A 17,924-nucleotide genomic window follows, 5' to 3' on the forward strand; every position below is an offset into this window, starting at 1 on the left:
TTTTTACTTCTCGGATGCCGTTGGCTCGCGGCAGATAATCAGTTTTCACATTCGTTTTTCTGTTTACAATTTCAGGTTCGTAAACCTGAAAACTAGTCATTCACACACTTTGTTCGCTAAAAAGCATAAAAAAATATTTGTACATTATCTGTAGTGAGAAAACTTGATGTTACGAAACCATCATTACCTATGTACTGAACTCGTGAAATATAAAATCTTAATTCCTTAACACAAAACGTAATCCGAAAATCAAATATGTGCTGCCACGGATTTTCACTATTTAAGTCAAAATCCTAGCTCTCCGAGAATCAAACCAACATCCAACCATTCAAATCTTTAAATGTTCTTCAAGAATGTATCGGACATCCGTAAATTAGGTACAAATTAATCGAAGAGTCGTTAAGACAAAGATTGGCCTTGCATTGAACGCACAACAATGCATGTCCAACAAAACATCGGATGGGTCGCGCGTGAAATCACTGCGGCTGTCCACCCATTGTTACTGAGCCTCTTGTTCAACAAAAAATTGAGTTCAGTTGACATATAAGTTTTACTAGTCAGTACTGTATATCTATACTAATATATATATTATAGGCTATATAACATCACGCTACAGTCATTAGGAGCGGAGTAGCAACGAAAAATGTTACAAAAACGGGGAAAATTTTGACTCATTCTCTTAGGTGACGCAAGCGAAGTTGCGCGGGTCAGCTAGTTAGTGTATATCTAGTTAATTGTATTTTATTATTGTTAATTAATCTTAACCCTAAGATATTCACAATAGACGTAACAAAAATATGTATGTAGGCTAATACTTAACAGCCATATCATTTTTATTGTTCCTACATTCATAACTAATTGGCGTTGACGTAAAAATTTTCCTTTAACCAAAGAAAATTATACACTTAATAAACATTGAAAATCTTGTTGCAGAAGAGTAAACGTCAAATCTATCACGACCACCTTTGTATCTAATTAAGTACCAATTCCAAAAAAACCGTTTATCGGTGCTCTCCCTTGACAAAAAGAACCATTAGGCAGTAGGCACAACTTAATTCATAATTATCTAAAAAAATATCTATAACTATAAAAACCCTACTAAAACTAATACAAACCTTCCACTGCGGGTTTTCAGACAGTCTTCCAGCAACCACAGCGCCTGCAGTTCCTCCCCCGATCACCACGAAGTCATAGTTATCATCTGGCTCATCACGACTTGTCACTCTGTTGCAAGGGTCAGCGAGGTCACAGCGCCCGTTGAGGTAAGCCTCCAGGATCGTCATGAACAGGAGGAACTGGTTCGGACAGCTGGAGACCATTGACGGTCCCACTTCGCGTATGGGGCACGCACATGGCTGTGAAAGAAGGGTTACTTAAGTAAATATTCTAATGATAATAATATATAATGAGTGTGTATGAGAAGATAGCAAGTAACGTTCTTTGGTTTATACTCCGGACTCTGATTTAATTTCGTTTGGAAACATTTGACTAGCTAGTAGCTAGACCATCAAATATGCCTTCTATAATGTTCATTGTCTTATACAAAAAAAAAATCAATTAAAATGTTTGAAGTTGTGGGACAGTCCAATTTTGCTATGCTACTGCCTACTAGTTGCGTAAAAAAAAACCCGGTACAGTCCCTCTAGGGTGAGTGCAGGGTTATGTGGGGCTCTCCCGCCAGAAGGGCGGGCATACCCACTAAACCGCCACGTGTATCCTCACGGCCGCTTGTGGCAGCGTGCGGCGGGATAAACCCGGTACAGTCCCTACCCACCGCCTAAGAACACGGTGCTATAGGTTCCTATGTATTTTCCCTACGAATAGCTGCTAAAGCTGGTTAAAATTCTCCTACTTTTGCTAAATCCCACATTTTATACATCGGCTTAAAGCAATAAACACGATAGGTACCACAATATTTTTTCCTATTTCAGCTTTAAGCTATTAATTAATTTTACGGCACATAAATCTTGATTTTATAATAACCCAGTTTAATAAGTAGTCTTTAAATTAATGGAATTTTAATAAAAAAAAAAGTAGTTTTGTGAAGCCAGATCCGTAGAACATATTATATTTGCATGCTAAAACCTTTTTGTGTTTAGTATAAATAAAAGTTTTTGAGTGAGCTAACTAATCTTACTAATGTTAAGTATAAATACAAAAAATTTGAAGTCTAGACGTTTGTTTCTATATAAATACATGAAATCACGCCTATTTCCGGTAGAAGTAGCCAGAAACCAAAGAACGCTATTTGCCACGATCCTTGCAAACTTCCCTTGCTTCATTTACATCCATACATCTTACAGGACCGCCGATTACGAGCACTAAAGCTATGAAGTCGCAGGCAGGAGCTAGCAATAGATTAAAACCTTAATGTAAATTGATCAAATGCGCCAAAAGCTAAATTCGAATCTGTTAATGGTATCGTTGTATGACAATGCGACGATGAAAATGTTTTTTATGAGTACTAGCAGTACCTCGATTCTCAACCACTATCGACTACCGACAACTGGCTAGCTATCGAAATTTTGACATTTAGAATGTACTGCCGAAAAAGTTTCTACGACATCCGTCAGAGGCGCTGATCAGATTTTCATACAAAATTTCTCGATGACAGTCGGCGGTAGTCGATAGTAATAGAGAATCGAGCTACAGTTAATGCAAATAAAACAATTCTTATTATCAAAGGGTAATCACTTTTTCTTACACCTTGACATTCTTATGTAAATACAAAGACGATTAAATGTCGTTAAATTCTTCAATTGCGTGACTATTTGATTTCCTACAATAGTTTATTTGTTACTTCCTCCTGCCTGAAGTTGAAGGTAAGACTTAATGTTGAAGATTCGTGTACTTAATCATAATAGTAATTGTTTAATGACATCGATTAACTGTTTGCTATGAAGAACTTACCAGAACTTTGTCATAGCTTCTGGACTATAATTTTTCTATTGAATTTAAGTAATAAAATCTCAGAATTAGCATTTTTCTTTATTGTAGCTATTTTCTCGCCGGATAAATTTAATGATAACAGATGATTTGATATCCAACCAATTCTTCGTTTGTGATATTGCGATGGAAAGTATAGATACAAACATAAAATCAAGCTGTTTTCCTAATGGGGGTAAACAGAGACCAAAAGTACCTATACATGGAAATACTTTGATTTCTGAGTTTAAGTGGTTAAAACTTACGATTGAAAAATTTTAATACTAGTCAACCCATCGTTATAATAAGTAAGTAGGTACCTACATTTTATACGAAATTGTATAATATTATATGGTGTTGTTTGTGGTAACGACAAAAACTTTGGAATTTTTAATAAACCGGTGTAGATGCCGCTACTTTTTATTGAGCTTATAATAGGTATATTTCAATAATTAATGTGATTTACCTGTTAAATTATTGCGAGTTTTTGTAGAGATATGGCGAGAAATAATATCCAGTGGTATTCAAAGCTTATTTTTTTATTTCTCCATCTTTCTATTCAGCATCTACTGTTAATTTGACAATTCAACATGAATAACGCACACACGCACAGTCATCATTTTGGAAAACGAAAATACCGTGACGTGAGTAAGGACTAAAGATCGCTTGTGATAAGACATTTTGACAGGTTGCTATAAGGTAAAATCTTCACCATGATTATGTATATTTTTCCCAGATTTTCCAACAATGACTAACAATATTGATTCAACTGTATTCTCATGAAATCGTGATGATTAGAAGCGATAAACACAATAAGTACTGCGAGTATGTTACCTACTTGATTTGTTTAATGACTTTATAATTACTATTCTATATCTATATCACGATACCTTGACCTAAAGACAATTATCTACATATATCCTTATGATGACGTCATCATATATTTTATTACATACATACATAAAATCACGCCATCCCATAGGGGTAGGCAGAGACCAGAGACGCCACTTGGTACGATCCTTTCAGGCTACTCTTGCTTCATTTACAGTTTTACATCTTGTCATGTCGTATTTTTCTTATATGCAAATAATTATGTAGTTAGAAGTTAGTAGTTTTAATGCATGTAAAACTCTATCAAAATAACTATATATCAGCGATAAAAATGTGTCTTTGGGCGTTTTGTTGACAAGAAGTTTAGCAAGCACATCGTTGGTCTTAGAAATAAAGCTGAATGCTATCAGTAAAAAAAGAGAGATCTGTAATCAAACTTACCTCAGGAGATCTTATCATTTTGCTAAATTATTGCCGTCTATGTCTGCTCTGAAACAATAATAAACACTTAATTATAAACGAAAGAAAACAAAGTAGAAGCAAGAAAATATCTGCAAGAAAATGTAATTATTATTATCAGCCTACACGCCCTACACTGTTCCACTACAGTTCAAAAGCCTCCCTTCCTTCCTACCACCTGAGACCAATATTTGGTATGATAGTCCAACTCATCTTGCCATCTTTTTCTAGGCCTATCACGCAATCGTTTTCCGTCAAACAGGACCCACTTAATAGTTGTAGTTGTCACAGAATATCATAGGTATATAAAAGTTTAATTTTTTGGAATGTAGAACTATTATTAGCTCATAAAGACCATGTCAAAACATGTCTCTTAAATTATTGTTTTCAAATTCCGTACACAACTTCTTCCATTGTCTGAACGTCTTCTCAAACTGTGCATCGAATCTAACACAACATTTGTTATGAATTCTAAATTTTACTATTGTATAATTTACCAGATGTCGTTGACCCCTCTGACGTTGACCGTCTGTTTATAAGGCAAAAGTATTTAATAGGTTTAAATAAATTTGCAAGATAATAGATGGTATCCCGGTTCTTTTTTTACATTGGCTAATTTTGATTTTCAGAAACTCATAAAATTCGTCTTAAAACATACATACTATAATATCACGCCTTTTATTCCCAATGGTGTGGGCAGAAGTGAATTAAATACACCCGCTTTTCAAGAGGCGAGCCTATTGCCATTTACCGGGCACGTTACCAACCTCCGAGTTACTATTGAAACATATTCTAATATAAATGGAAAAATTCTAATAGGATTTTGCCACCTCTGGGAATCGAACCATGCATACATTGCCATATACCAGGCACGTCGTAAAATTCAGTTCCTAAATAATGTATATTGTGTCCACAATAGTCTGAGTTTTGAACAAAGCCTAACTTGTGTAAAAGTAACGGTCACAGGAATGTTAACATGCGTTACACACTCTACACTTACGTCCTCTTGTTTGTGAACTACTTAATAATGCATAGGAATTTCACTTCTATCTAAAAATCTAACTATCGTCTTGCTGAGGTCCTTTGGTCGCGGTCAAGTATAAGTAAAACACCTGATTCTATTAACGTATCCACCTTTTTTAACCATGGTGAAAATATAGGAGTCATGACAAATTAGCTTTTGAATTGGCCTCCGTTTGAAGAATAAAGGAAAGGACTTATAAACCAACGATTTCATAGAGAGCCCTGGGGTGCATGATTTGATGATGCAAAAAAAAAGTAACTGTAGCAAACAGCCAACCGACCCAATTTTCATGCTTCTGCCACCCGCGCACTTCGCATACACGTCTCTTTTACTAAAAAACGGACTACTAGTTTGTAGTTCTTCAGAATACGGGTACTTATTTAAAATAATAAGTTATCGCTGTGCCACATTTCAGTCTAAATAGGTAGTGAGGTTTTTACAGCATAGCCGAGGAAGCGTAGGTTACACGCAGAATTGATTTCGTATTTTTAACATCACTTTACTATGAAACTAGTCGTGAAGCAATCATATACTAATATTATAAAGCTGAAGAGTTTCTAATTAAAATATTCTGTTTGTGTTGAATAGACCATTTATCGAGGAATTCTTTAGACTATATAACATCACGCTGCAACTATTAGGAGCGGGGGAGCAATGAAAACAAATCACAAAAACGGGGTTAATTATGACCCATTCTCTCTTATCTGACGCAAGCGAAGTTGCTCGGGTCAGCTAGTTGTAGATAAAGTTACTGTGAAACTTAATATTGCTAAAAGGCTATACGGTGGAAAATAGAAATACAATATCTTAGTCGTGTTGCGAGCAGAGTAATAATTATTTTGAAAAGCTTTACGTATGCCGAGTGCACGGAGTCAGCAGTCTAGAAAGTAGGATCGTTTGACGTTTCACTTTAACGGACAAAATATTGGATAAAAGATTACCTTGACTGAGAGGTTAATGGATCTAGCTATATAGACATTGTTTTTAAACATAAGTAGCAGCGTTTAGATAATGAAATACCATAATTTTATGAAAGACATTTGCAGTTTCGCAAAATATTGATGTAGAAGACTCAAATAGAAAACTTTTGTTTACTTGTACTTCGAGTTTTGGCTAATAATGTGTTAAGCATCCAAATATTCTTAGTGATTTTTGTATGTGACAGATTTATTATTGACTTACAAATTAGTCTTAACCACTAGAGGCGACTCAAGAACGACACAGTCAGAGGTCAAGTTCTTGAATACTCATAGAGTAAATACTAAAGTTCTTGGTATACTTGATGTATGTATTCTGACATCATTCCATGATAAACATTCGTGAAGTTTTGTACATCCCGTTAAACTCCTTTTTAAGGTCATGACTGTCGCACAGCTGGGCAAGGGTCTCCTCCCGAACGATAGAGGGATAGGCCTTGTGTATAACTATCTATTTTTGTGTAACTATCGTCACATTACAAAACATAGTCCCATCCTTTCCACCTCTTCGCGTTACCAAAGCCTCGCTTCACAAAGTACAAAACAGATTTGTTTGGTAGTCTACCAATAAAATAAGAATATGATCGCTCAAATTGTACTCTAACTTTTTCCACCAATTAAAAATACTAACATCATTCTCTCTGATATTATCATCACCCACGAAATCTTCGACCGGAATCCCCGAAACCACAATAATTTAAGTAAACAAATAGCATTTAAAGCTAATTTTCGGCACCTCGTTCATTTAAAGAGTCCTTGGCCTTCGCTAGACACATTTAAATTCGTACGGCGATACTCAAGCGTATAATTTAGGAAATCCCAGTTTTTACCGTTATCTAATAGACGTGGTTTGATAAAAACTAAAACTACTTAGTTAAGGAAACCTTTGAATAAATAAAACTATACGACCTATACGTTATTATTATACTAGGATTCGCTGACACGTGAATATCAATAAGTACAGCGTTAGTGATTCTTTGAGGTGTTCAACAGGAACGAAAAGCTTAGTTTTACTAAGTTATGGATAGGTTTTATAACTTGTAGATAAGTTATGAATGTATTTTTTACAGCTGAAGTGATTTTATTTTCCTATGTCGTTCATTATAGTGACCCGTTGCCGGAAAAAAGCCTCCCACCTTTCCTTTCAAATCACCCTATTGGTTAATGTGATTACATGCCAAAAATAGAAATAAATCATAGTGATTTGCAAAACCCTAAAACGCATGTTAATGATTTCTGAAAAGATTTTCTTAGGATTCAAAACCTTAAAAATATCACACTAAACTTTAATGTAGGGTGAACTTTATAGTACCATAAATCGTTTTTATTGGTTTTAAATTAAAATCGTACCCTTCCTTTATATCCCAAAAATGTTTTAGTAGGACATTAACATCGACAAACTTATTTATATTTTGTTTTAGTGGGATTCTAATCAGCGATCCGAAATCACATATTTTTACCAAAAATATTGGCTTTGGTATGCAATCCGGTCCGAATGCTAATGTATTAACCCCGTATATTTATGGCTTCCAATGCTTCCATGCCAGCCAACATTTTTAAACAAATAAGTATTTACGTTTTCAAACCGTTTCGTGAAAAAAATTTAGTATTCTCACTGGCCATATCAAGTTTATGATGGTTGGAAAATTTAAAATGACCTAAAAAGGTTTTTTTGCAACAGAGCCGAGTGCATGAAACCTTTGATATGGATTGAAACTTTTTAATATTCATATCTTTTTATAAGAAAATTTTGCACCATCTTAATGTCTTCATGACTTTCTTGTTAATCAAATTATTATCTATGTGATTTTAAAGAATATAATTAGTACAAAATTACGTGATAAATATACATAAATTATGATGGCACAAATTTAAAATATGTACATAAATTAAACAGAGGTAAATATCCTAACAGTTGATAGAGATATCAAACAACAAATTTAGGATTCCTTTACGAAAGGGTAAAAATGAGTTCTCAAACTCTGCTGTCACTAGGCTGTGTATTTTATGAACCGTGAAAACTATACAGTTGAAATGTTCACAGATGATGTACATATATCCGTTCCTACTATGTGAATTAGAAAACAAATAATAGTTACAAAAAATGCGACGTGACGACAACGAATGCGAAATTTAAATGATAATATTGATTTGATGGTACGGAGCCCGCCGTGCTTAAGTTTGACTCACAGGCCGGTTTTTCTTATAAATGTAAATTTTGGGGATGTTATATGTTTGTTAAATCAAGTTCATTGCCTTCGCCGGTGTGTGACAATAATAGTGAGGTTATGAGCAAACAGGTATTATGTGGGCTTTGTTCAGTGTCATACTGATTTAGTTTCATTGAGATTTGTTTAAATAATATAAAGCCTGAACAAATACCCTAATTCATTGAAAAAAAAGACGAAGGCCGCTATAGGGTTTGTGTAATTCAAAGATATATTTTTTAATTCGACTATGTGTCAGAAATGTTGATAATTGTGCTTCGAAACATTAGTCTAATGGTTCGACTATAGGTATTAACTGATACGGATAAAAAGAGTCTATTTGTACACGACTGCTTGTCATGAGACTAGCCTTCAACCCAGGCACCGTATTATTCGGTGGTATACGTCCTGTTCGATTCCTGTGTCAGGCAATTTTTTGGGATTTTAACACATTTGCAATATGCAATTCACAGAAAACGAGATAACTAATTGTAGAGAAATTGCATGAAATATGATAGTTATTTTATAAACTGCTCTATCAATCAGTTTTTAAATACACATTAAACCCTCAAATCTTTAATTATAATTTCATATTAAAGTCATAATTACCTTTTATTTAAAACACTTAATTATCACTACATGCACAATATCACAAAAAATCACAATAATATTTGTTCGTGAGTCGCGCGCGTTAGGAGACGCGCAAGCGACAACGCGCACTGCGCTCGTCAAACTTTTGTTTATATGGAGATGATACTCGCGGGCTAAGGCTGCTTTACACTGACCATACAACATGGTTTATTTATACAATTGTGTATCTTTTTAACTTGGTTTTCCCCATTTTGGTGTATGAGAATGAAGTAAAATTGTTTTCGTTTTTGTTGATTTCATAAGGTCTCCGTAAAGGGTTTAAATAAGTTAGACGCTGTATAATCAATAAGTAGATATAGCAATAAGTAAGTTATGACAATAGACTCTAGATAATGCTTGATATCTGATAATAGTTCATAATTTTAGCTTCTAAAAGTTAAGGTGCCTATGCGGCTCGATTTTATGCGACAGAGATATCTAGAGGATGGCAGGAAATAGCTGAGGACCGAGAACAGTTTTGACCATGAGTTTGAGGGAGACTTTTGCCCGATAATGGAACAGTATAGGTTAAAAACAAGTGTCGGCAACCAATAATTCGAAACATATATTATTAGTTATTTTAGTTCATAAAATTGTAGAGTTCATTGGTCTTTCTAACAGGACCGCTTTTGTTTAGTTTTATTTGAATATTAAATTTTATTAGATCTACAAGTTTGGATTTTTGTGTTAATATTAATATTTTGCATCTAACGGATTGACCGGTTTATATTTTAATAATACATAATATTAAACTTACTATACTATATTAAATACCGATACACTCGCTTATTTTTATCAAATACAATTTATAACGTGTCATAATTATGACAAGCTGTAAATATTTGTTATCCCATTGAAGTACTGAATCCTGATAACAGTTGTCCGATACAATAACATACATCTTGATATCATTAATTTTATTTGACCATCCGTTGAAATTATGATGGCATTATCAATCTTACTCGGAGAATCTTTTAATTGGAAAAAAGAGGTTGAGAATTTCTGAAAAATAAATTGTAACCTATACAACCTGTATTACCCAAAAGGTACCTATGTGTTATGCACATATTTGACCTCTATAAACTCTCCTCGGCCGTTGGCTATCATCAACAATAGGTACTGGCCACTATTGCCGAATATCGGCCAGGAACATTTTTCCGTAGCGAAGGTTTCGTTGGCCACCACGCTGAGCTGTCTATCATTATTTTATTTTTACGAGCTAACCATAAAGCAATAGGTTATATCATTAGTGATCCTAAATACATAGTAACATTTCATGTAGATATAAACCTTTGTATAGTAAATAAGTAGAGCGCGTAATACGTTGACATTGAACTAATACATCATCACTGACGTTATAATCATAACACAGAATTTTTTTATGGGTTTTTCAACCATTGGGAGCAATGGGCTTACTTTCGGCACTCGAATTCGATTCCAGTCGTTTTAAAATCGAGCTTATGTCAGAACTTTTACATTTCAAAATAAGGCTTGATTAAACGCTGTTTTTTAAATAATACTAGTTAGATTGTTTCATTCACATTGGTCCAAAGGCATCGATTAGATTATAAATAACCAAAAGTACTAAATTGCGATAGCTAATGTAAAGACTCCTTGGCTTATGTTGGGAAGAGGTTGACTTTATCCTGGCCTTACTTTTGTGATCATACAATAGTATAGAGCACTTTAATTTCAATTTCCGGAGGTAACATAAGCAATAAATATAATTTTTAACATACAAAATAAACTATCGCAAACTCCAAAAACCAGGTAATGTCAATTCAGTCACGTTAACTTCATTTGTTTTATTTCATTCAAGGCTGCAGTTTACTGAGGACTTCATCATCTCTTATTATTTAGATTTGAGCTAAAACCTCTTACACTTTAATTAAGTATGTGATGTAGATTGTTATTATTAATTTTTAATACTTCATTAGACTTGTTTTTGAGAAAGCCTTTCGATTCTCCTAGTGGTGAGCAAATTAGGAGGCTGCAAATACAATATCCCGATAGGAGTAATGTTATTGAATCTTATAGTAAAAGCTTGGAATTCATATGGAGATAATAGCCAAAAACATAGTAAAATTAGTGATGTATATCTATAGTTAAATAAATAAGTGAGTAGAGCTAAGGAGGAAAAAGGATTACATAAAATAAACCCAAAAGAAACAATAAATCTTGTGTAAAATTTTCGTAATAATATTATTATAACGACCAAATCAATAATAGTTTACCATAAAAAAAAACAACGATGACTGTATCATAGTAATTTAATAAAACCCACAATTTTTTCGCGCGTGTATCGTTCGAAAGGAACCGATGCTTATTGCGAAAGACTTTGAACTGGTGACCTTGAACTAGACCTCAAGAGGCTTTGATGTCAAGCCAAGAATTACAACATACTGTCAAGGTTCCGCACTTACATTAACAGTGAAATTACCTGGTTTAATGAAAGTAGGCATTGTTGATGTCATTTTTTAAGGAAATAAAAGAAGTATTTCTTAACTCGCCGAGGTTTTTTTGTTATATCTTCCCCGATTACTTAAAGATGCGTGTGGAGACCGATTTCAAGTTTTTTTTTTGTGTGAATGGGTATATTGTTTTCTTTAATTAAGGGCAGACAACTAACTACAGATCAGATATTACCATTAATTGGTTTCTCCATAACTACTAACTTTTTATAAGATTGAAGTAAGCAACACTGTCAGTTGCATAGACCCAATAGAAAAGTATATTCTTCAACACAGAAAACAGAACTTACGGTACCAATGCTAGAATTGCATTAAATCTAAAGTTAAGTACTTACATTTCTGCCTCACACAAATCACTCGAATCATTAGCCCGTGTACCAGGTATGGGTATACCCGGTTTAACTAAAACTTTTCGGCCTTTCAACCTAACGTGCTATGAATCACATGAGTTCGTTTTATGTATGTATAACATTTCTTTTCACTTAACAGTTTCCGTACACGCGTGAAAACCAAAACTATGGGAAATCAATTGACAATTCGCAACCATTTCTAATGATTCCGATGGTCATTGCAAATCATTGTGTTGGCTGGAACGAGGGCTGTGTGATGAAAATGCACGGTCATTACATTCTGACTGTTTGATTTATATGTTTTTATTGTAAAGTATTGTAGAGTTCATGTGTTTTAACCTTCGTCGTCTAGTCTACAATGTTTTAATATCCCGTACTAATTTTCAATGTCGTCTGCGGTATGAAGTTTATTTAATTGTGAGATTTTTTGGAAAGTTCCGATTCTCTAGTAGGTTTTCATTTTTTTTTATTATTAGCCCATTTCTGTCCCACTGCAAGGCAAGGGTCTCCTCCTAAACGACAGGGAGGCCATGAGTCCACCACGCTGGCCAAGTGCGGGTTGGGGACTTTGCATACCCTCAAAATAAATGTATATATCGGCATTGTTCCGCATAACTGGTTCCCTCAACGTCATCATGCGTATTTTTTAAGTCCAAATTAGTTTCCTTAATAATACTAATCCTAGGCAAAAGTAACGTTAAGCAACTCTAACTCAAAATTTACATTTTATCCTCCTTCGTGTTAGTTATTTCACAAAAACATTGACTTCAAACTGCATCTATTTTTCGCATCGATACTTTTGTTTTAAGTTATTTATCATTCAACTCACGAACTCAGGCAATCGTTGAGATGAATTCTAACGATTTACAATAAAACATACCGAACTTTGTAAGAAATAGAAAAGTACGGTATTCTTCGCTTTTGTCTCCACCCAAGATGTATCTATTTAATGTATTGGGAACATTAAAAATCCATACCATTAAAGCATGCCTACTGTATTAGGTATTTTTATCAGGTATAAGGAGGTAGTTCGGACAGCACTCGTATTTTGATACTTTTATAATAAAAATATTTATGTGATATAAATTGTCAGAAAATCTGTCGATTACGACATCCCAGGTTCTTTTCCCGAGTATGGTAGAGTTGGCTCTGTGAGTGGAAATTTTCAGCGCTTGACAGATTATCCAGGTAGACTGATAAAGAAAATTCGCCCCCTATTACGTATTAATATAATGTGCTCTCAATATTATTCGGTGTCATACAGATTGCAGGACTCCTAAACCATTTGCCAAACAACAGCTAGAAAACATGCAAGTTTAAAATACAATCAATACACGAGCAATTAGTTACCAAATTTATTTTTTTCTATTATAATCTAATAAAACTAGAAAATCCGTATTCTCACCCAACAAAGCGCTATTAGTTTGTGTTATGACACGGAACGGGCATCTTTACTGCCTCCGATTATACGGAAGTAACAAAAACTATGTACGAAAAACGTAAAAATAAAATAGAAACACGTGAGTGGTTGAGGGTTCAAAATCTGTTTTTGTTGTTGTGTTCAATTTTTAGAAGACACGTGCTAACTTAAAATTACGAATTTTGTTTGTACCAATTTTCAAGTTATATTTTTAAAGTATAGGTTTATTTAAATTTTTAGTAGTTTGTTGAAAGTGTAGATTCGTTAAAGTAAAATGTTTAAAAATATACTTTTAAACTTAAATAGAAATGTAATAATCATCAAGCCACAATAACAATATAATTTAGAAAATATTCACGGTTTGTTAGTTCCACAACATTTGTATGCAAGGATACGTAGACGTAGATAAAATATTCTAATGTTTTTCAACTACATCTTAGTATTTCATCTGTACCTAAGCATCCGTGCATAAATAATGAGTAAATGACATTTCTATAATGATGATGATTATGATAAACTGATATTGAAATCAATGCAATATATACCAGTACCAGAATGCACAGCTCTAGTATGCAATGGATTAAATTTTCAGTGGATGCAGTGCATTGCTTGGAGGCCTATAAAATACTTCAGCTATCGAGCTTAAACAAATATTCGTCTGGAATATTTATTTCGTGTCGTAGTTAAAACCCTTGTTCTATTACCTACTCATTCAAATGTTGACGGCCTTCTGTGCATTTACGAAAAAAAATAAAATAAAAGAATAGTCAATTTTATATTTTCACGAATTAAAGTATATCTTTGAAACCATTTGTATCGGCCTTCAATCGAGAAAGTATTCTTTTGACGGTAATAATTTTCGTTTAATATGTTAGGTATTTGTGAAAAAAAGCTAGTTATCAGTAATTATGACAATGATATACGCTTGACCTAGTTACATCTCATTATGAGATGAAATTATGAGTAGCTTATCAGTTCAAGATTCACTAATGGCAGACTAATGCATTCATTGACAGGAAGGTCACATAATAATATTAATGCAATAGGAAATGTAGGAAAATACAGTACCTACTACTTTTTTATTTCAAACCGATTTCAAAGAAAGACGAGGTTTTCAATACCTTTTCATAAGGTGGACTGGTTTTGAATGTTCCTTTTTTATTTGAAAGGTAATTTGCTTGTCATCAAGTCCCGATTGATTTATATCTGACGAGTAGTTTATATTTGGGATATACATAAAAACTATGTATATATTGATGATAATACAGTGACATTTTGCTATGAAGCCGGATTATTTTGGAATAATTATTCTGGTGTAGAGATTTAGTATTGTAGATTTTAATGTGCAAGAATGCAAATATGCAGTAACAGCGCATATAAATATGACTGTAATGGAAAGGTCTCGTATTTGGATCCCGATAGAGACAAAAATATTGACTTACTTTTTCAGTTCACATATTTGCACCTATTATTCCGCACTATGCCTTGAAAAAACATTCATATAAATGAATCAATTTGTGCCTGGTATGTTAGCATTAAAGTTAATGAAAAAATAAATATTATTTGTTATCGTTCTTCATTTGCTACGGCCTTAGCATAGCTACTTTAAAGCCTAAACGTTTCACGTGATACCTATAAAAAAATACCTATAAAATATTCAATAAATACTATTAATTTACGAGCAATATCTTCAAACTTCCGATACTTAACTTACTTCACTTATTAAAACAAAACTCTTGCAGTTTTCTGACTCATAACTTGCAAATATTTGTTTGAATAACAAATACATACTTACGATGGGAAAAACCATGACTTTTTCTTCAAATAACGAATGCGATATAGTGACGCATTCAAATGGGATTTGTATGTTATCATGAGGAAAATCTTATGTCGTGTAGTGCTTGAATACTTTCATAGTGACGTCTGATTACTGTTCTTTTATTTTAATTTTCAGTTTCGTCAGTCATTTTTAGTTTTGTTTTATTTGAATACTTTTTAATTTCTCGTTCTATTAATTTTTTTTATTTCGACCTATAAAATATTTTGCCGTCTAAGCAGCAGGCTGCTGTGGTGCGCTTGATAGTGTATCTGACTGCTGACCACGAAGTCCCGGGTTCGATTCCCTTCACCTTTGGGTGCAGCCGTGATATTATGTAGTAGTAGTAGTCCGGGTTTTAATAACGTGCCTAGTATGGTGCAATAGGCTGGCCCATAATCACTTAGAACCTTACCAAATATAAAAATTAACTTAGACTTCGACAAACATTATTTTTGATGTAAACATAAGTTGTTGCGTTGTTGCATATTCTGCAAATAATACCGTTGTATGGAGCACACTTTCTGTGCGTCAAAAGTGAAATCAACCTGTTTTGCAATCCGACACAGGTCTTCGAGTAACGGCGTTTTTACTCCTTGTTTTTATAGGTTCTTATTTTTCTTATATGAAAAGGTAAATTGTATACATATTCATATCTAAACTGGCCAATAGCTCGGCTATCACAGAAGACTCTTATATTCCGTGGCGCAATGGTTTAGGTCGCCACGCCGCTACCATTGCGTTGAGAGGTCGTAAGTTAGATTCCCACACGGAACTCTGGTCTGGTTGTACATTGTGTCCGTTGTTCGTATCTTTGTAAAAGTCCCCGCAAAACAAGATCAATTCTTAGTGTGGGAGTTGTCTTTGATAAAAACAAAAACAAAACAGACTCTCAGCGCTCTTTTATGCCCTCTGAATGTCTATAAAGTCCTTATACCCACTTACTGATATGCTGGAATCAGTAAGTGGGGTAAGCATCTTGTAATCTTTATAACATACTAACTGACCCGTGAGACTGCACTTACTTGTACGTGTACATTTTGAGCTCTCCTTTCGCTCTCAAGTTTTGCACTTAGCAACAGATTCGACAATATTTTTTTTATTTATGATATCCGAATTTAGTTAGTTGAGTTATTGCATATAGCTTCGGATTTCTCCAATCAACCAATCATTATTTATTAAAAGAAGTTACAAAATTACTCCTCAATACAAAGTAATGCAGAAAAGAACAATAAAATATAATGATGAATGCCAGGTCAGGTTATAACTGTTCTTTAAACATAATTATATTGAAAATTCGAACCTGTCGTAATACTTTCTTCCACTTGAAGTCCTTAAAGCGAGAAGTTAATTGACCAACTTGTTGGCCAACATGGCTATGGAGTATAATACTTGATTTATTTATTTTAAGAAGTATAGTGCGTATAGCCAATATTTAGCCTCCACTTCTGCTCGCATAGCTCGGTATTCTAAAATATCACATTACTTACAAGCAATTTAAAAATAATACATTTTAACCTACATCATCGTTCAGTTCTTTTTTAATTAACTTTGTCTGATTTATCGTATTAATATTTTTCTCTTTTATTAATATTCAAAAATACATCTAAAATATATCCAAAACTTGACATATGAAGAGAGTTAGCACTTAAGTGCATTGCGATTCATCATTGTCTTTCAAGATAAGATTGTTAAGGCAAAGGTAATCCATCGATAAAACCTAAAATGTCACATTAATGATTAAGGTATGAAATAACCGGTTATTTAAACAAATTTAAACTAAAAGAAAACATTGATATCAACAGGAGTTAGGAGTCAGGTCAATTTAATTCGTTTTATGTTGATCAGCGCCTGGACCTTTAAAGAACTATTTTTCATTTTATTTCGAAATTTCAATAAGGTATCGTTATATTTCGTGTTGCGTATTGTAGGTATGTCGTGATAAAATAAACTTTCTTTATTACTTAACTAAATAGGTTTTAATTCGAATACACATTAGCATCAAAACACAGAAAATAGGAAATGTAGGTTAATTTGATTTTAAGCATTATTGAAACTAGGTTAAATTAAGACAGTGTACTCAATAAATAATAGAAATATGTACTTTTAATGAGTACATATTTTCTTAACTATCATATTATGTATCTCTAAATAATTATAATTCTAACTATATCCGCAACTTGGGAGACTTTATAAATAGTTTTTGAAGTTGTAGCGATAATTCTTGAGACCAATTCTTAGTTCTTCCATTTTCAACATCCTATTTTTAATAGAAGGGTGAGAGTCATAGTATTGTCTCACTAGATGCGGGTCTCCTTCTCCGATTCGAAAGGACAGAGAGTCTATGAGACGGTCAGTCTATATACCCGTATCTATGTAAGGAGACGATCAGTCTCTTATAAACCTTTAACTTATTATAGGTACAAGTCTAGTGTGAATCTTGAATCTCAAGAGCTACTTCTTATATCGTTATAAAAATAGCCTTGATTTTAAAGGTTTGGAAAATGTACTAATCATTTATTTGTCACAACTACAAACTTAGCATTCTACATATATTATATTGCTTATAAATAAACCAAAGTATTTAGGTTATTTAGATAGATCACAAGATTTGTCAGTGCTAATTATACCGTTTAGATTATGCGGGATAATGTCGCCTGCTGAATGAGATTACGTTTGAGCTGACATGATAATTGATAAGATACGGGTGTGCTAATAGTCTGCGTGTAGAATGTTGGTGACCATTCACGAATACACATTAGGCTAGAATGATTGATTTAGTTTGATAATAAAGTCGGTGATTGATTTATGTAC

The 17,924-nt window shown here is 33.5% G+C and overlaps 1 protein-coding gene across 2 annotated transcripts in view; it reads right to left on the minus strand.

Annotated features, from left to right (window-relative positions):
* The window catches only part of LOC142981578 (glucose dehydrogenase [FAD, quinone]-like), a 17,541-nt gene extending 5,663 nt beyond the window's left edge, over nucleotides 1-11,878 (minus strand). The window contains exons 1-3 of one of the 2 annotated variants that reach the window (XM_076127583.1): nucleotides 11,860-11,878; nucleotides 4,198-4,245; nucleotides 1,116-1,355 (exon numbers count right to left, since the gene is read on the minus strand). In XM_076127583.1, the coding sequence (XP_075983698.1) occupies nucleotides 1,116-1,355; nucleotides 4,198-4,215 (258 nt within the window). In that variant the 5' untranslated portion in view covers nucleotides 4,216-4,245; nucleotides 11,860-11,878. Of the gene's footprint in view, nucleotides 1-1,115; nucleotides 1,356-4,197; nucleotides 4,246-9,032; nucleotides 9,182-11,859 lie in introns of those variants that run through there. The other variant, XM_076127582.1, reaches the window with a different exon arrangement.
* Between the last annotated feature and the right edge of the window lie 6,046 nt (nucleotides 11,879-17,924).

Source organism: Anticarsia gemmatalis, chromosome 20 (genome assembly GCF_050436995.1).
Source record: "Anticarsia gemmatalis isolate Benzon Research Colony breed Stoneville strain chromosome 20, ilAntGemm2 primary, whole genome shotgun sequence".
NCBI lineage: Eukaryota > Metazoa > Arthropoda > Insecta > Lepidoptera > Erebidae > Anticarsia > Anticarsia gemmatalis.